Source organism: Balaenoptera acutorostrata, chromosome 2, assembly GCF_949987535.1.
Source record: "Balaenoptera acutorostrata chromosome 2, mBalAcu1.1, whole genome shotgun sequence".
NCBI lineage: Eukaryota > Metazoa > Chordata > Mammalia > Artiodactyla > Balaenopteridae > Balaenoptera > Balaenoptera acutorostrata.
The window spans coordinates 11,727,822-11,747,431 of record NC_080065.1 but is presented as its reverse complement, the minus strand read 5'-3'; the positions used below and the strand labels follow the sequence as shown (position 1 = coordinate 11,747,431).

The 19,610-nt window shown below is 49.0% G+C and overlaps 1 protein-coding gene across 1 annotated transcript; it reads right to left on the bottom strand.

The window, feature by feature from the left end:
* Positions 1–5,806: 5,806 nt before the first annotated feature.
* CCT5 (chaperonin containing TCP1 subunit 5) lies at positions 5,807–19,516 on the bottom strand. Its single transcript, XM_007188260.3, has 11 exons — positions 19,355–19,516; positions 16,589–16,649; positions 15,943–16,107; positions 14,604–14,802; positions 12,652–12,844; positions 12,420–12,569; positions 9,488–9,607; positions 8,688–8,873; positions 7,811–7,948; positions 7,210–7,390; positions 5,807–6,169 (listed from the first exon to the last, which is right to left on the bottom strand). Exons 1-11 carry the CDS (start codon positions 19,457–19,459, stop codon positions 6,042–6,044), a joined length of 1,626 nt encoding a protein of 541 aa, XP_007188322.2. The 5' UTR covers positions 19,460–19,516; the 3' UTR covers positions 5,807–6,041.
* Positions 19,517–19,610: the final 94 nt, after the last annotated feature.

Here is a 19,610-nt window from a genome sequence, read left to right as displayed (position 1 = left end):
GCTTTGGGCAGCTCTCCCCAGTGCTCTGACCCTCGGTCTTCCTCAGTGTGAAATCTACCAGATGGAGAAATGACATCAGTTTGCAGTTGGGCGAAAGCAGCCCAGTCTCATGCGGGCGTGTCATCAGGTAAGGGTGGGGAGCGAACTGCAGTTGTTTCTGAATGTCCGTCTCAACCTTAGCAGGGAGCTAGGGAGGGCAGGGGTGAGGAGCTGAGGGGGCGAGAGGACAACGAGAAAAAAGAACGTTCAGGAAAGTCGGGAAGAGTTCCAAAAAGCAGGGAAAAATTTAAAAAAATTAAAAATAAAAGAAGGGAGAAGTCCACGGTGTGTGTGGAACAAGACAAGTTGTCCCTGGGAGTCAGCAGGGGCCAGAGCTCCCTGTGAAGGAAGGGCTGGGCCAGAGGCCGGGCAGCGGTGGGCGAGGAGAGGAGAGGAGGTGAGAGGGCGCGGGGAACCAGGCTAGCTGCAGAGAAAATGAGGGGCACGAGGAAGAGCCCAGGCCTCAGGGCCCAGAGGGGCTTGACTTGTTCTGCTTTTTAAGGGGAGCTACTTGGTGGCAGGTGCGAGGGGGTTGAAGGTGCAGTGGAGAGGTTCTGTCAGGCAGGGGGACCTCAGCTCTCAGGGTGAACCTGTCCCAGGGCACTGACTCACTCCTGCTCCAAGCCCACGGCTGATGGAGGGGGCTCCCATCACTGTCACTGCAGGGGGCCAGGCTGGAGCGGCCACCCTGGAATAATGCACCTGGCTGTGCTGAGAGGAGAGCACCCCGGAGGGCCCTGCACGGCTAGTCAACGCTCTTGCCTGGAAACGATGCTTCTCTCCCCTCACGGGCCTGAGCTGCTCACACGGCCCCGCTGCTCACAGGAATCTGGAAGCGTGATCCTGTCGGGTGCCCAGAAAGGGCCACGTGTTGGCGAGGCTCACTCATGGCTACCCGAGATGGGGAACTGAGGAAGCAAGCTTGAGAGGAGATGGAATCTAGGGTAATGCCACACACACACACACACACACACACACACACGAGTGTATGAGCTTCCTACTGCTGCTGTGACAGATGATCACAAACTTTGTGGCTTAAAGACAAACATATTATTCCACAGTTCTGTAGATGGGAAGCCAGGTCGGCTCAGCTGTTTTTTCTGCTCTGGGTCTCACAAGGCCAAAGTCCAGCTGCTGGCTCGTTAGGCTCCCTTCAGGAGGTCTGGGAAGGATCCACTTCCAGATACAGCTGACCCTTGAACAACAGGCCTGGACTGCATGCGTCCACTTGCAGGTGGATATCTTCCAACAGTAAACACTGCAGCGCTACAAGATTCACAGCTGGTTGAATCCTCGGATGTGGAACCGAGTGTGTGGAGGGCCAAAGGGCCGGCTGTAAGTCACTCAGGGGTCTTCACCTGCGCAGGTGGGCGGCGCCCCTAACCCGTGTTGTTCCAGGACCAAGTGTGCACCCAGGTTTTGCCACAGCTGCCCCTTGCAGTTCGGGACCGAGGCCCCGTTTCCTTCCTCGGCCCCTTCAGGCCTGTCTTCAGGGACTGCACACAGTCCCTGCATCTCAGGGCCAGCAGGGGGGTATCCAGTCCTTCTCACCTGCACCTCCCTTCTGTGACCATGAAGGGCTCCTGTGATGACACGGGGCTCACCTGCATCACCTCCCTCTCTTAAGGTCAGCTGCCTAGTACTTCATGCCGTCTGCAAAGTCCCTTCACAGCAGCACCTAGATCAGCATCTGATTGGATGAGTGCATAACCAGACTGAACCCTGGTTTGGAATCCTGCCTGCCACAGGGAGGGGGATGGATGGGCTGCCAAGGTGACCACAGGTGGGAGCACAGAAGCTGGAAGTTCACACTATCAGCTTCAACCATCCTTGAAACGGGTCAAGATCATACGATAGGTCTTGGTAAGTGCAGATTTTCAGCACTGTATAAACTTGAGTTTATTTCAATGAGTGAATGGTGCAAATTATGCAGCATCTCTTGGCAATGACCGGCATTATCATGAGGATTTAAGGTGCTAATGTAGTAGTTCTCAAACGTTTTCATCTCAAGATCCCTGTATGCGCTGAAAAACTTATTGAGGGCTTCCCTGGTGGCACAGTGGTTGAGAATCTACCTGCCAATGCAGGGGACACGGGTTCGAGCCCTGGTGTGGGAAGATCCCACATGCCGTGGAGCAACTAGGCCCTTGTGCCACAACTACTGAGCCTGCGCGTCTGAAGCCTGTGCTCCGCAACAAGAGAGGCCGTGATAGTGAGAGGCCCGCGCACCACGATGAAGAGTGGCCCCCACTTGCCGCAACTAGAGGAAGCCCTCGCACAGAAACAAAGACCCAACACAGCCATAAAAAAAATAAACAAATAAATAAATAAATAAAAAATAATTAAAGGTGCTAATAATTAAAAAAAAAAACTTATTGAGGACCCTCCCCCTCCTCCCAAGAGCTTATGTTTTTGTCAGTTACACCTGTTGGCATTTAGTGTGTTAGAAAATAAAACTAAAAAATTAAGGCAAATATTTATTTTAAAATAATAATGAACACACAATGTTAATGTACACTTTTTGTATTTTCCAAAACAAAAAAAGAAGAGTGGCATTGTTTTCCACTACTGCAAATCTCCTCAATGTCTCTCTTAACAGAGGACAGTGGGTTCTCACATCTGCTTCTAACAACACATTCAATTCAGTGCAATGTAGTCTGGCCACATCAATATGTTCAGTAGTTGGAAAACAGTGCATATTCTGTTTTAGTCTCTTCCAAAACAGAACAAGTGGTAGTTTCAATCAACTTTTCATTCTGTTACGTTGGTCCACCTACCCAAGAATGAGACCGTAATATTGGAAAATACTAGCTTACTGAGCCACACACAAATACCATCAGTCGTTGCTGGCGGGGGCGGGGGGGGAGGGGCGGGGGAAAGAGGGAGACCCCAGAGACCCTCCCGGAGCCGCTGAGGACACAGAGAGCAGGGGGCTGCCGCCTACACGCGCTCTCACCAGACACCGCCCCATCGGCACCTTGATCTTGGACTGCCAGCCTCCAGAGCTGTGTTGTCTAAGCCACCCAGACTATGGTACTTTTGTTGTAGGAGTTCCACTGAAGTGACAGGGTCACAGTTCATTTCTGAGCAGCCGTCCGTCACGCACACCTGCGAGTAACCGGCTGTCAGTCACGTTTAAGTAAAGACGGTGTCCACGGGGGGGGGCCAGTCTAGCTGAGGCGGCCGCCAGGCCTGGTACGTGAGGTGCTTCACACACTTGCTGTGTCGAGAGCACCGAGACGCCGTGTACTCAGGGGCCGAAGTCTAATGACTCCGTGGCCGGCACTGCTTCGAGGTCACCCGTCAGTGCGAGCGGCTTCCTAAGCGGGTGGTGGTGAGAGATACAGCTTCCAGCACCACCACCTGGTCCCCGCTCACATGAGTTTTACCCGTCACTGCTTTTGCACCATCAGTGCAGCTGTCAACACGGTGAAAAAGGCAAATCAGCTCTTAGTGAGAAACCACTGTTGACCTCACAGCCCCTTGAAAACCGCTATTATCACCTACGTAAGACGTTACAACAGCACTCAGGACCCAGCACGTTGAAGGTGCCCTCGCTGCTGCCACTGCGTTCCCCCTCTCCCTGGCCTTCAACGCTCCCCAAGGAGCCACCTGTCTTTGGTGCCCTCTTTCCTGGCGCTTCAGATGACCCCCGTCTGCCCGGCTACCCCCAAGAAGCCCCTGAAATGCAGAAACACTTCTCCACGCCTAGTAGTAGTTCAATTATTTGTTACTTCGTTACTCCCATTCCCCCCCCTTTAGTGGGGCTGTTTCACCAGGAACAGAGAAAGAAAGGATTGAAGACATTTGGTCACATACAACCCACTAGCCTCCCAGCCCCTGCAGAAGCATTTGTATTTTTGAGTGGTTGTTGATAATTAAAGACCAGGCCACCTAACAAACATGGAATAGGGAATTCCCTGGTGGCCCAGTGCTAGCTAGGACTTGGTGCCTTCACTGCTGGGGCCCGGGCTCGATCCCCGGCCGGGAACTAAGATCCCATAAGCTGCGCGGTGCAGCCAAAAAACAAAGCAAACGAAAAAACAAACAAAAACACTGAATAAAGCCGCAAGTGCAGGAATTGGGAACCAACAGGACAATGTTGGGCCCTGCGTGGGAATCCGGCTTCAGGGTCAAGTGCCTTCACTGCTCCTGATACACACGGGGTCGGCTACAATACAAGGGATATAAACTCGACAAGCCATTTGGAACTGGAAGATGAAAGGTAACAGGGTACCCTGAAGAGGCGCTTTTACCGGAAAAAATCAAAAGCTTGTGAAACAACACGTCTACGAGTTTGTTCATAAGCCATGTAGTTTCTCTTGACCGAAACCAGCAGAAACATCTGTGAGGTCCACTCTTCGGAGGAGTGGTTTAGTAGCTCTTTTCATTCAACCACAAACCCCTTCATGTAAGGCTGGTCCAAAGCAAGTTGCTGTATGTTCTTTATAGGCTAGAATCCACCCTTGTAAATCAACTCATCTGAACTACTAGGTCAAGATATTTATCTAAGTGGGTCTAAGTCTGACTTGATCCCAAACTTGACGCATTCTGACGCTGCACCCAGAAAGTAGTAGTGTAAGTGATAATAGTGACACTTCACAATCCATTTCATGATGAAATATGTACCAGGTTGTATGTTCGTTAGGATGAATGATATTGGCTCTCACTACTACGTTTCCTAGCGAAACCGCCAATGCATTAACGTAGAGAAAACACAACGACCCAATAGTTAGGACTGGTCAGCACGCAGGTCCCCAGGAGAAGGAACCCTGGATCGTTTCCTGATCCTATGGAACCTGACTGGTCCAAATCCTCTCCCCCTGGTGGCACAAGAGTGAACTTTATCATCATGATTCTCTAAGAAACATCCTTTTAGAGAACCAAACACAAGCCAATGGGGGCAAAATAGCACAGGGGAGAGGGGAACTCTTGAGTTAGATTGCCAGGGTTTGACTAGGCTCTACCATGTACTGGCCAGAAGAGGCTGGCAGATGATCAAAACTCACCTGTAGGATGTGAACAACAAGAAATCTGTCTCCTTTCCAAGGCGGTGAGAACAGATAAAGTTCTCAGAACACAGCTTGGCCTATGGTAAGGGCTATGTCACTGTTAGCCAGTATTATTTCAGTAAGCAGAATTAATTCAATACCAATCTACTCATACATGGTCATTGCAAGGTATTTCCTCCCACTTAACCCATTTTTCCACATTTCACTCTAACCTCCACTCGTTCTGTTCCTCTGATAAGAAAACCCCAACAGGGTTCTGAATCGCCCTTCTAAGCACCTGCAGGCGGTACAGGAGTCTGTGCGCACTCTGGCCTTCTCTGTACACGTGCTGCCTGTGCTTAGGTTGGAGCCAGGGCAGGATAACGCCAAGGGGACTACGTGAAGCTTATGCTGTTGACGCGGTCTCAGTAGCACGGTAATAACGCCCTAGCACACGTCGGTGTAACCTAAAAGCACGTTAAGACATCCCACAATCGTTTGGTGGATACTCTCCTCTGATGGGTCTCTACAGTCAAAGATCCACCCACTTACACAGATGCAGCATTTAAATAATAGGACCAAGCCCATAATTCCTCAATGTTAAAATAAACCTTGAGAACGAACTGAACATCTAAAGCTGTTAAATACAGGTCCTACAGCTTATTACAAAAAAAAGAAAAAAAAAAAGAAAAAAAAATCAACTCAAACCCCTTCAATTAAGGCATTTGATGAATGTTACAGTGAACGTTTCTTAACGTGAAGAGCAGAACATAAAGGCTGTTTAAAGAGTTCCCTTTAATAACAAATACAAAACCCTGTGAGATCACATCTCTACAGTTTCATGTCTCTGAACAAGTGAAACTATTGCTACCGAACAGCTACTGTTGTTATAGCACCTACAGTGTCTAATAAAGGACATAGTAATAAATAACTGTAGATGCATCACAAGACACCCATTTATTTAATCATGGTAGTGGATCTTACTTCTACATTTTATTCTAAATTCTTTTTTTATTCTTCAGATTCTCCAGGCTTACGGATGTCATCAATCTTCAAAATCATTCTAACCATTTGTGTTGCAAGAGAGATCTGTTGCTTTTTGCCAATCAAGGTTTCTATGACGTGTTGTTGCTTCATATCTGAAAAACACAGATAAATTACTATAAAACAGCATACATATTTATTACTAATACTTTGCTCCGATTTATGGAATCAGAGTAAAACTTAAGAAACACAAACTTGGAAGCCACTAGTCCCGGTTATACTTTCAGAAGAACGTAATTCCACTGCTTCCCAGGACATTCCGGAATGCGAGCCTGGTTACTGGAGAGCTGTGGGGACAGAGCCGCCTCAACCGCAGGCTGAGTTTCTCAGTGACCTGCCGAAGGGGGATCGCTCAGCGACACCTCAGCCCACAACGCACCCAGTGCCGCCACTTACTGATAGTAAGCCCGACGCGACCGTGCCTGAAACGTAAAGTGACTCCAGTGAAGACCTGGGCGTTCAAGTGAAAGGAACTGAAACGTGTGTCTGACAAGGGGCTGCGGCTGTTACTCAAGTCCCTGGGCTGTTGACCTAAACCCTGGAAGACACCTCCAGTGCTAAGTAAAAACAGCACAGAACACAACGCCAACTGCTGGAGACTGTGGTCGGGACTGACGCAGCACCCCCGAGACGGCCCCGTCAGCACAGCAGTCACTGGGAACCGCCAGGACCACCGTCCCAGCACGCTAAAGCCGCGCTACCTTTTCAGCAGATCAACTACGCGAGTGCTACAGAAGTTACAGTACATCCCATTTACAAAACACCGGGGAATTTATGGGACACGACCACAGAATCAGCTGTAAACCGAAAAGTCATTTTCAGAGCCGTCCTATAGGTCATACAGAACCCACGCCGACAGACATTTGTGTAAAAAAGGTAAGATGGAAATTATTTTCTAAAACGGAAGTCACCTTTGGAATAAATACCGCACTGCAGCTTTTTGTTATTAAAATTAGCTGTAGGTTGCCAAGACCAGCAGTCCAACAATTCCCAAGATAATTAAGTCAAATGTTCTAAAATTCATGGACCTGATACCTGAAGTGTGTTCAAGTATTTAAAAAGACAGGACAACACGCAGCACGCGATGCTTCGAGTTAAGTGGCACCGCAGCCCCGGAGCGGTGACAGCACCTCACCGTTTGTCCCCCTGTGCATGCAGTCAATCCCGAGGGCAGGGTTCATCTCCTTCACTTGTTTGGCTCGGACTTCGGTCATAGTCTGGATGGGATTCATGCCGCTGTTTTCGGCGAGGGCCATGGGGATGACCTCCAGGGCGTCGGCGAAGGCTCGCATGGCGTACTGCTCCAAGGTCGGGCACTGGAAGGGCACAGGGTTACGGTCAGCGTACTTGGCCAATGCCCCCCCAGCAGCTATTTGGAAACATAATTAAATCGCGTACTTTGAAAAGCTAACTCATAAAGAATTCTAAGGACAGGTCGTCCTAGAAAACGTCACTACAGGATGAGGATGGAGAAGCTCCATGTGTGAGAAGTCGGAACAAGTCAGCCCTTCCTGCTGTGCCTGCAGGTACGACGTCTGATTAATTCTGAATTTCAAGTAACATTAAGAGTGCAAAGTTTTGCTGTTGAGGCTGCAAGGTCTGAAAAAGGCTGAGACACGCTGGTTTGTGGTAACTCGCACTCGAGTACACGGGCATGAGAATCGACGCAGATCGGACGCCTGGGGTCTAGCACCCCCGCCGCACACGCTGCACAGTCTGTGACGGGTCTCACTCACCTTGTCGGCCTCCTGGCTGACGGCCAGAGCACAGGCTACTTCGGCAGCGCCTCCGCCGTACACCACGCGGTTGTCACGGATGAGGTTCCGGATGACACACAGAGCATCGTGAAGGGATCGTTTGGCTTCCTCGATGATCTGGGGAAAACAATTTTGCCTAAGTTAACGTGATCACAATCTAATCACTTTAGAGCCGAATACCGTGCACCTGGGGTTTAATCTAAGTGCTTGCCGGGTACTGGAAATATTCCTACCTCGTCCCCAGTAAAATCCTTGGTTAAAAAGACTGGTGCCAGAAGGTTCTTTGCCAGACGGTTTCTATCTATTCTACCTTCCCTCCCTATAATGTAGTTTAAAAAAACCAACATACACGGCAGCCAGGGACTCGTTCCAGGACCTATGCCCAAGTGAAGGGGGTCAGACAAAAACGACAAAGAAATACCCTTACGATGAGTCTTACTCATCTCGATGCACTAAAAACCCATTCCTGGTGAATGGAGAGCATGCCAATGGTTACCACTCAGGTCACCCATCTGTACCTATGAGACGGAGGAAAGGCAAGTGTGCCTTGTAGACCCAACGGTGAAACACGGTCTTCAGTATCTTACGTTGTGACATGTCCTTTTTTTCCCCGGCTGCACCGCATGGCTTGCAGGATCTTAGTTCCCTGACCAGGGACTGAAGCCAGGCCCTGGCAGTGAACGCACTGAGTCCTAACCACTGGACCGCCAGGGAATTCCTGACGTGTCCTTGCTTCTCTAAGAAAGATGCTGTCATCTTTCTTAAGGTAACTGTGTCTCAGTTAAATACACTATGGGAAAAGCCAAATCACGTTCCAAACTCTGAAAAAACGGAGGACCAACAACTGCGTTCTCACCATCTTATTTCCTCCTCTGATGAAAATGGTGACGGCTCTGGAGTTCTTGCACTGCTCGATGACCAGCATCTTGTCTTTGGTGGTCCCGAATGAAATCTCCTTCACAAGACCCGCAAAGCCCAGCTTCTCGGCCGTGAGCTCCGAGAACCTGGGGACGATGCGGCCGCCTGTGGCGATGGCGATCAGCTGACCGGCGGGCCGGGGGGAAGGGAGACCAGGTTGATGAGCGGGGACTCTCAAAGTCGGACCACGGAGGAGCCAGGCTTGACCCGTGACCACCGTGTTCAGGAGAACCTCTGCCCCAGCCTGGCCCAGGTTTCTAAGTCCGCCCCGAAAGCCTGGCTCACTGAACAAGCTTCCGAAGAGCTGGGCGACCTGGTCAGGCTGCAGGGCGGCCCGGCGCCATGACCCCGTGCACAGCCCTCAGCTCTCCACCCGTCCCCGCCACGAGCAGCCACGAGGCCACGTGTGCCGGGCTACGGACCACGCCGGCAATGGCTCTCAGTACCGATGCGGCTGACACCCAAGTGGGCAGCCCGTCCTCCTGCCTCAGAGCGCCTACGAGACAGCCAGGGAGAGAGGGGAAAGCGTTTCCAAATGCCGTGAAACATCAGAAACACGTATAAAAATGATGACAAAGACTCTAGCGGTCTCCTCTCTCCCAGCTCAGCCTCCTCTTATCTGTGGAGCCCCGGCACGGTGTGCTGACCGCAGGCGAGCGAGGTCACTGCAGCCGCACGTACAGAAACGCGCCGTAAGCTCAAGCCGTGTTCACAATCTCTTCACAGGGAGCCTCCTACCTCGATTTCAGGGCCTCCGACCCAACGAACCGCAGGCAGGTTATTCTGAAGGAGTAAATGATTTGCTTCGTCGTCAAAGCCCCACTGGCAAATGGCTAGGTTAGCGCCAGTTTCTTTAATCTGGGGAAAGAAATGCCGCGATCATGTTAATAAAAAGTAAGGGGCTTCCCTGGTGGCGCAGTGGTTGAGAGTCCGCCTGCCAATGCAGGGGACATGGGTTCGAGCCCTGGTCTGGGAAGATCCCACATGCCACAGAGCAACTGGGCCCGTGAGCCACAACTACTGAGCCTGCGTGTCTGGAGCCTGTGCTCTGCAACAAGAGAGGCCGCGATAGTGAGAGGCCCGCGCACCGCGACGAAGAGTGGCCCCCACTTGCTGCAACTAGAGAAAGCCCTCGCACAGAAACGAAGACCCAACACAGCCATAAATAAATAAATAAATAAAATTAAAAAAAAAAAGTACATATATAACTTCAATTTAAAAAAAATAAAATAAAAAGTAAGTACTCCTTGAGCTCTTCTGTTTGAAAGAAGGTGAGAAACATTGCTAGGTGTGTAGGTGGGTGCATTAAAACAATGCACAGAAAAGAGAAGAAAAGAAATATCCAAATGTCTACCTTCTGTCAGCTCTAAACTCTAAATACTGAACACGTATCAACGGGAATCACCTCATTTTTAAACAAAGCTTTAAACGTTAGCAATTCACGTGAACGACACTGTTACAAGTGAAACAACACGAGGCACGTCAACAAGGCCAAAACCCCGTCCCTGGGAAACCAAGGTCCACAGCTCTGTGTTGCCACAAACACCTATGAAGCAGTTTATTCGTGTGTGTGTTTAACAAAAATTGAATCTTGCGATATAATTTTCTGTAGCTTGCTTTTCGCACTTGAGTGGGCTATCCTCTGTGGAACAAGATACAGGCTAATACAGGCCAACAGAGGTGACGCTGATTCTAGTACGACCTTCCCCGCCCCCAATCCCACAAACAGCTGAGTGGCTCGTCCCGGGACGGCGGCAGTGATCGGTACTGTCAATCCCTCCCCGGGCGGTGAGGACTATACCGTGTCCCACAGCTGCCATTTCACTCCTGTCTCCACCCACCCACCTGGCTCTCCACCTCCTCTCCCCCTTCCCCAACCCTCTGGAACCTTCCAGTGGCCCTCTGGAATTCAGCCCATCGCCAAACTCCTTCTTGGCAATGTTTCCTTTCCATTCTTGCTGTGAACGCACGCTGGTTGTCCCCTGAAAAACCAACGTGCCCATGCCTCCTCCTCAAATGGCTATTTTCCCTCCCACATGCTCCAAACAGGAGGGGCCCTGCCTCTCCCGGCCACCCACAGCGTCCCTCTTTGGGTCACGCGCTCACTCCTGACAGTGTTGGCACCCAGCCCCATCACCACTCCTGTTAGCATTCCTGGCAACCTGCACACCTATCAACACGGTCCACCTGACCCCCTTGGCATCTCGGTTCCTGTCCTCTTCTCCTGCAGGGCACCTCGGCCAGCACTCCCAGGGCTACCCTAGATAGAGCCCAGATAACAAGCTCTCATTTACAACCCTCTGCCAGCATACCCAACCCCTCAGCCTGCTGTTCCCAGCCTCAGGGCCTTTGTACATGCTGCCCACTCCCACCTCGCCGCAGCCTGGAATGCTCCTCACCCAGACATGCTGCTCTCACTTCTCTGAGGTCTCTGCCCACATGCCACGCCCTTAGAGGCCCTCTGACCAGTGTCTGTAACAGTCCCCCGACCCGCTTTCCCCTTATTCTGCACCCCAAGAGCAAGCGCTCTGCTTTGTTTACTGCCGTGTATCCAGTGCCACAACAGTGTCTGGTATATACTAAGCAGAGAAATATACCATGAAAGCATAAATGAACTTAACTATTCCCCCCTCCCCTCAAAAACACTGGAACAGCTTCTAGTTTGTTTGCTATGATAACGTTTCGATAGAGGCCCATGTTCATGCATCCCTGAGTGCTGGTGTTTTAAACTCCCAAGGACAGAGTCCCCAAGAGAGGAACCGTTTCGTCGGAGGGCAGGCACGTGTAAAACGTTAACAGCCAGAGAGGAAGTTAAGTATTCATAAAATAATACTCTTGACTTGTTTAAGCAATGAACTGGGATGACTGACTGCATTCTGGTTTGATTTCGGTTACTCAGTAACTCTTTTGTCTAACAGTTATACTTGGAAGTCTCAAACATGTGGTAAGCCACACTACAATCGTTCAAACCTGGCACACACTAGCTCAGGTGTGCCCAGGAGAACAAGCACGTAAAATCACAAGTGCAGCTCCACGTACCCAGGCCGAGTCGTTCATGCGCCCCAGACACGTTACCATTTTAAGACTTGCCCCCTTAGGCCGTTCTGTGCCATTTGATTTTTTTCTCACTGTGAATGTTTATCCATTTGATAATTTAAAAGTAAAGGAGGGGCTTCCCTGGTGGCGCAGTGGTTAAGAATCCGCCTGCCAATGCAGGGGACACGGGTTCGAGCCCTAGTCCGGGAAGATCCCACACGTCGCGGAGCAACTAAGCCCATGCGCCACAACTACTGAGCCTGCGCTCTACAGCCTGCGTGCTACAACTACTGAAGCCCACGCACCTAGAGCCCATGCTCTGCAACAAGAGAAGCCACCGCAATGAGAAGCCCACGCACCGCGACGAAGAGTAACCCCCGCTCGCCGCAACTAGAGAAAGCCCGCACACAGCAACGAAGACCCAACGCAGCCAAAGATAAATAAGTTTATATATACAAAAAATAAGATTTAAAAAAAAAAAAAGGAAAGAAGCCTATACTTTAATACCTTATTTGTAGCCACATAAAGTATCAAGATTAATACAGGTTAGCATCACATGTATTTACTACCTGGAGCTAACTAACTGCATCCTTTCAAAGTTTTAAATTTCACCAAGAGCCACGGTAAGACTTACCTGCCGAATCATCTCCTCAAACTTCTCCTTTTCATATTTCTGAAGGGCTTTAAAATCTTCCACAGACGTCACATCCAGCTTATGCTTCGTCTTTGGTTTCGGCGGTTCAAATGGACACGTGAGGATGGCAATCTTAGCATCTTCCACTTGCTGCAGTGAGAGACAGAAACATGTGAACCAACCAGGGGGCTAAGGAGGGAAAAGGCTGAGGCTGCAGAAGGCGCTGACTCACTTTGGGCATCTGCGGGTGACTGAAATCCTTGTCCACGATCACGCCCTTGATCAGCTTGGTGTCCTCCAGCCTCCCGCCCACTTTGCCTTCTACTTTGATGAGCTCGAAGTCAACGTCTCTGCGCTGCATGTCGGCCACGGTGAGGACGGCGTTCACGGCAATCTCGGCCATTTGTCGGTGGCAGCTGTTAACCCTGAAACACACGGAACAAACCTTTCACGTTCACTGAACACTGACTGCAGCCAGAGCACAACACGTGATGTGGTAACTCATACGACACAACATCCTGCGACCCACAGATACTGTACGAAAAGAATGCCACCACGACCTTCACCTTCAACCGTCTGGAGCAGGGATTCTTAACCTGGGATGCAGGGACCCCAGAGGGAATCATAAACTGGGATGGGAAAAAAATTCCATCTTTATTTTCACTAACAATAACTGAAATTTACTATTTCCTTCCATTATGAATATACATAAGAGACCACTGAAGTACGGTAAGAACCAAAAATTTACCAAGACTGCCACTTTTTAATACTATTAACATTCTGAAGTCCAAAACAGAATGGGAAAGCTATGAAACCACCAAGGAGAAGCCAATCTCATCCACAGGAGGTGCAGCACTTAATGAGAAAGGCCTGACCATATCAGTTACAGAGGGGGGACGTTATCTTTTCTGAAAGTTTTGAAACATCTGAAAAGACTGCTCAGTAATTTTAATTTGATTCTGGAGAAACCACAAGGGAACTCTAGTACTTGAAATACAGTGCCTGAAATCTTAGGTCACCTAGAACAGATAACCATGAAACTAAAAATACCGTGTAACCTAAGTAACTGATATACAACGTTTTGCTTTATGTTGAGGATATCTGGCCCTCGTTAATCCATTTGAACATTTTCTATAGACCTACACATACTGGGGTTTTATAAAGACTTGCAAATAAAGCAGGGTCAACTTAGAAAGCAATAATAACACACGATTTGTGCACTTCAAGAAAGGGTAATGCCTGCTTTCCAGGAGAAAAACAATGCTGTACTTGTGACAGAGGCCGCCCTGGGTAGTCACCCTTGCCCCGGAGCTGTCTCAGCTCAGACCTGCAACGAGGGGACAGCTGGCATCACCGAAGATTTCTCTGCTTTAACACAGTGCTGCAGTGGACGCCTTTCCCCCAAGGCAGAAGGCAGCAGACATGTTTGTAGTACTTCCCCTGACCTCTAAGTTGAGACCATGTCTTCCTTCTTGGCACAAATTAAAAAATTTCTCAAACTGATATGGATAAGAAAAACAGCGTAATAAGGCACCTTACACTGGATTTTTATGCTACATTTTTACAAGAGCCCACGAGTCTCTACCGTTGTTCAAAGTAAGTGTGTCCTGGGGCTGACGCTGCTTTGAGTCTCTGGGGCAACGACTGTGTCTTGAGTCCCCCAAGACTTGGCAGCAGGCCTGGCAAACAGTCAGTACTATGTAAATGTTACAAACGTAAGTCACTTTCAGCTTAAGTCAAACTTCAAGACTGCCCCTTTATACTAAATCAAAATTCTGGATCATTAACTTGCTTGTTGAATGAATAAAAGCAGAACCTCCCCACTAAAAGGCTTCCTAGCAAAGAAATGGTAGAAAGAAGTGTTATGAAAAATTAATACATCCCACTAGCAGGACCTTTTGCTAACCCATCTTATCCTGCCAAATTAAAGAACTCTATAGTTTCCAAATACTGTCAAGAGGCCTTAATAACCAAACCTGGAAATTCAGCTTCCAACTAAAACACAAAATGCCCGTCTACATTTGCAGTAAAGACAGAGTAAACCAAAATAACAACACAAACCGAAAGCAGCTCATTAAATCAACAGGAAACCAGCAAGGATAATTCTCAGTTGCCTTTCTGAACAAGCACACAAACTCCACCCACTCTGTGAACGCGCCCGGCAACGCTGTACTGAACACGCACACTTTGGAGCCCAGCGTGGTCTTCGCGGTCTGGATCAGGGGCTCGGTGTCCTTCATGTCGACGAGGACACTGTCGCTGATCCTGTCCAGGTACTCGATAGCGATGCGGGCGGCCTGCTCGTAGCCATCGGCGATCCTGATGGGGTGAATGCCGCGGTCCAGCAGCTGCTCGGCCTCTTCCAACAGGGCACCAGCCAGGACTGCGGACGAGACAGCACACACCTGGCTCAGGAAATCGCTAAAACTCAAAACAAATTAGATGCTGCTGCTGGAAATATGAAGGTTCCAGAATTAAGCTGGAAGCGTCTTAGAGGCTGAGGCCATCTAATCTAATTCTGCTTCGGTTCTAACAAAGTCCTAACAGGTATCTCTTACAGATGAATGTTCAATTCTTGGTGATATACAGAATGTAAAGAACATAAATCGCAAACATTTTTATAAAGGGGAAAAAACTTCTTATGTGTCCTGGACCAGGGATTTCTGTTCAGGGACATTTATGTTGGTGATAAAAGGATTACAGAATTTGTTTATTATCCTCCCCCAACCTTCCCTTCCCCTCTCATTTCAGCATCACAAAGATGAGGAGTTTAATGCTGCTGCATTCCAAGCACATCCAGAACAGTGCTCGGTACCCAATGAATATTTGAAATATTTGCAGAATAAATTAATTCAAATTTCAAATACAGAAAAAGTAACATTAAAGATATTCATCTTATCAATCCTCCCAAACTTAAAAAATTCAAACCTTCGGAAAAAATTTCAAGAAAGTTAAATGAACACTAGTTTACTCATTAATAACATTCGGTCGCATTTGTTTTCTCTACAGATGTGTGCCCTTTCTTTTCAACTATGTGAAAATTAGTTGCAGAAATCAGACATGTCACCCCTAAATACTTCAACACAGCTCCTAAGGAAAAGGTCATTCTCCTGCATCACTGTAACACAACTGTCACACTCAGGAACCTTAATATCGATAAGATACTACTCTAATACATGACTCACAAATGACCCCGTATGTCCCAAACATTCTTCACAGCTAGGGAAAAAAAAAAAAATCAGGCATCCAACCAAGTTTTACACATTACAGCTGGTTGTCATTTCTCTTTAGCTCCTTTAATCTAGAATGATTGCTTAACTCTACTCCCCACCCCCTTCTTGTTCTTTTATGACAGTGGCCATTTTGAAGAGTCTGGGCCACTTGTCCTGTATCGTGTCCATTTGGATGTGTCCGACTGTCTCCTCATGATTTAATTCAGGATAAACATTCTCAGCAGGCGCGTTAGGCCTGTGATATTCAATAACACCTCTGAAGTGAGAAAGGCGATTGCGCCTTTTCTTACCAACCACTCCCGTGGTCCCATCGCCAACCTCATCATCCTGTGACCTGGACAGTTCCACCATCAGCTTGGCGATCTGATGGTCGACGTCCATCATGCTTAAGATGGTGGCACCGTCATTAGTCACGGTCACGTCGCCGTCCTTGTCCACCATCATCTTATCCAGCCCTGAAAGACACCAATGTTAAAATGGCTTTGACCTCTTGACCCAGTTCCTATCCAGGAATTTATTATAAATAAATAATTCAACACACATAAAGGAATACCTCCATGAAGACCTTTTTAGATTGGCTAATCTAAAGCAAAACACTGGAAGCAATTTTAAATGGCTAAAACTGAAGAAATGGCAAAAAAATTAGGGAGCATCACCAAATGGAACAGTCATCACAAAACATAACGTCACAAAAGACAACAGCTATGATTTAGAAAATGCTAATGGTAATTATGTTAAGTGGATAAAACACCTAATCTAAAATTGTATGCGCATTATGACTGTAACCGTGTTTAAGGTCTGGAATACACCAAACACGTTTGGCCATATTAGGGGGGAGGATGCCTCCCTTCATTTCCTAACTTTCGGCAAAGATAACGTATTGACTATTTATGATTTATGACTTTTGTTAAAAAACAGAGAATGTTAGTCTCTTACCATTTGGTCCAAGTGATGTTCTCATTGTATTTGCTACAGCCTTTGCTGCCATTATATGAGACTAAATGAAACAAAAAAAGCCATATTCAAGTTACATATAATTTTAAGAGTTAAGAACATACAGCTGATGGTTATAAAAATCACTTATGACATATTTTCCGTTCTCTAGAAGTAGCAGCAGACAGGTCCATATCTAACTGTGACCACTTCCCAACTGCTAGTGTTAGAAGACAATTCTCATGTAAAAGAACAGAACTAAGTCCTCTGTGTTCTCTCTTTAATCCTCAACACATCTATGAGGCAGGTTCTACGGGCCCATTTTACAGCCCAGAGCATAGACAGTCTGACCCGACAGGCCTTGCAAGACCACTGTGCAATGCTAACGTCATGTGAAGAGCCTGGCCGTCAACACACAGCACCTTGAACTGTCACACTATGGTTGCTGCACGCTCCTCTCTCAGGTGGTCCAGCCCGTACACAGCCCACAAGGCGGCCAATGCTGAAAACAACCGAAGCCTGCATGCATCCTCTCCTCCTTCCACGCATGACTACACTCATTTGTCTGGTTCCGTCTTCCTATTCCTGCCGTCACCAACCTAACCCTGACCCATCGCACCTTACAGACTTCCTGGTCTCTTACCTCACCGATGCTTCGCGCTCATCCTCCATCCAGCTAAGCCATCCACTTCTCTCAAACATGTTACTTTCCAGTCCCCAGCCCTTCAATGACCCCCCAGTACCTCCACCCTCACGTCCGAAAGCTCCAGCTGTTCTTCAAGGCCCTCCACAGTCTGAGACCTGCGCCCTTCCAGCGAGGACAGCCTGCGCCTGCGCCCCAGCAGGCCCTCTGATCCCTGAGGCGCCTCCGTCCACCAAAATCCTGACCAAGTCTCCAAGCAGTTCAAAGGCACATGTGCTGTGAAGCCTACCCTTGTCACCCCATCTAACAGGTAACAAGACACACAAAGTTCACCGGGTTTGTGGAAATACTGGTAATCCTCAAAATACACCTGGACTGATAGGTCTGCACAATGGGATTTTTATACAATAATAACCACAGGGAGGTGGTAGATATATTCTTAACCAGGGGTGCTACTGCCCCCCAGGAGATATCTGGCAATGCCTGGAGACACCTCTGGTTGTCACAGTCAGGGAGGGGACCCCGGTGGGTAGAGGCCAGGGATGCTGCTAAACATCCTGGACGGGACAGACCCCACAACGGACAAGGATTCAGCCCCGAACATCAGCAGCGCCAAGGCTGAGAAGTGGGCCTTAGACGGCTGGCTGCGGAGTCAGACAGAGATGGGCTTGAACCGTGGTCCTGTTCTGTACTAGCTCTGGGACCTCCAGCAATCCCTTCACTGCTCTGGGGTCAAGTTCCCTATTCCATAAAATAGGACCTGTCTCAGAGTGCGAGGACTACATCAGATGCGGCAGGTGCAAAATAACCTGGACCTTCTGTTGTACTGGTATTTTGGGTGCAGGTACTGGCTACTACTTTCTCTGAAGTGAAAAATGGAATTGAATACGTAACACAAGTGGTGTGAGCATCTACCACGGACCCAAAGGCTGGGTGGCCACTCCTTACGTTACTCCGTTTAACACTGGTCCTCAGCTCGACGGGGGTGTATTGCCCCCACTGGGTTGTGTAACTTGTCCTAAGTCAAACAAACAGCCCGGAGTAGAACTGTACAGCTTCTTAATTTAAGTAAAACCCCAAGAAAGTAAGCAAACAGGGACGCCTCAGATCTGGTGACACGGTCCATACACAGCAACGTCATGGATTCCATCCCAGATGCTACCTCCCCAAGTTTAGTTCTACTTAAACTGTGATTCTGTTCAAATCCCCTTCCATGGCTCCCCTCCCATCCCTCAGGATAACATCTCGATTGCGGGGCATGCAAGAACTTCCACTTCTGGGAGCCACTGTAACTTAAAGTAGACTGTGCTGTTAAAACCGAAGTGCTGTCTTCTACAACATGCCATGCGTTCTCCTGCCCCGGTCCTTGCGTTCGCTGTGTCCTCTTCTTAGAAGCTAGCTCTCTCCCGTGCAAAACATAACTCCATCCCTGATCAAATGTCAATCAATCCTCTCTCCAACGCCTGAAGGACACCCTCCAACTTTTACCTGCACCCCCTGCCATAACTGGTGATTCTGGTCGCACACAATCTTGAATTATGGTTATTGGTGACAACTTTTCACTCCTGCAGTAGTATTTTCTTCCTTAAAGGTGTACGTTTTTAAATTTTTACGACCCCACGTCCAGGAACACGCCATGCATAAAGGGACTCAAAAATGAAATACGCTGTCAATGACTAAGCCTTTAGGAAGCGACAAAGAAAATGAACCTCATTTCCTTTGGGGCTGTTGTAGGGACACCGCCTGAAGGCTAAGAATCAGAGTCCTAACCGGCCAGGTGACCTGAGAACACCTCCGCTGCATCTTACTGCTGAAAACGCTGTTCGGAAGGACTGCTGGCTGGAGAAACCAGCGGGGACGCGCCTTCAACGCCTGTGAATTCAGGCCGCCCCACCCGACTCTGAAGGGCGCCTGCGGGCCACTTTAACCCCCAAATGGGACTAAGGGCTTATACGCTGGCTTTTCCCGGGCCCGAGGCGTGGGGTGCAGGACTGGAGACCAGAGGGGCCCCCTCGAACCTTCCCCGGGAGCACGTGGCAGAATCACTGTGAAGTGGCGCAGGCGCAGAGACAATGGCTTCGGCCGCGTCCCCTCATCCCACCGCCAGTGCGTCCCCGTCCCGTTACCTTGAGGGCCTCAAGTCCCATAAGACGAGACTTGCGGTCCTGATCCTTGATGATGAGGAAAGGGCGGCCATATTCATCGAAGGCGAGGGTCCCCACGGACGCCATGATGCAGCCACGGCAGTTACTCTCCCGCAACCGGCGGAAACTACCGCGAAAGCAAGAACACACTCTGCTCTCGCGGGCGGGCGCAAAAGCTCGCGCATGCGCAGTACCGGACGCCTGAGACTTATTTCTCACTAGAGACTAGCTTAACGCC

Coding starts and splice junctions, on each gene's coding strand:
- CCT5 (XM_007188260.3), bottom strand. CDS start 19,459: ATGGCGTCCGTGGGGACCCTCGCCTTCGATGAATATGGCCGCCCTTTC. Junction 8,874..9,487: donor TCGGAGGCCCTGAAATCGAG/GTAGGAGGCTCC, acceptor CCCGCCGGTCAG/CTGATCGCCATCGCCACAGG. Junction 6,170..7,209: donor CATGCACAGGGGGACAAACG/GTGAGGTGCTGT, acceptor TGTGTTTTTCAG/ATATGAAGCAACAACACGTC.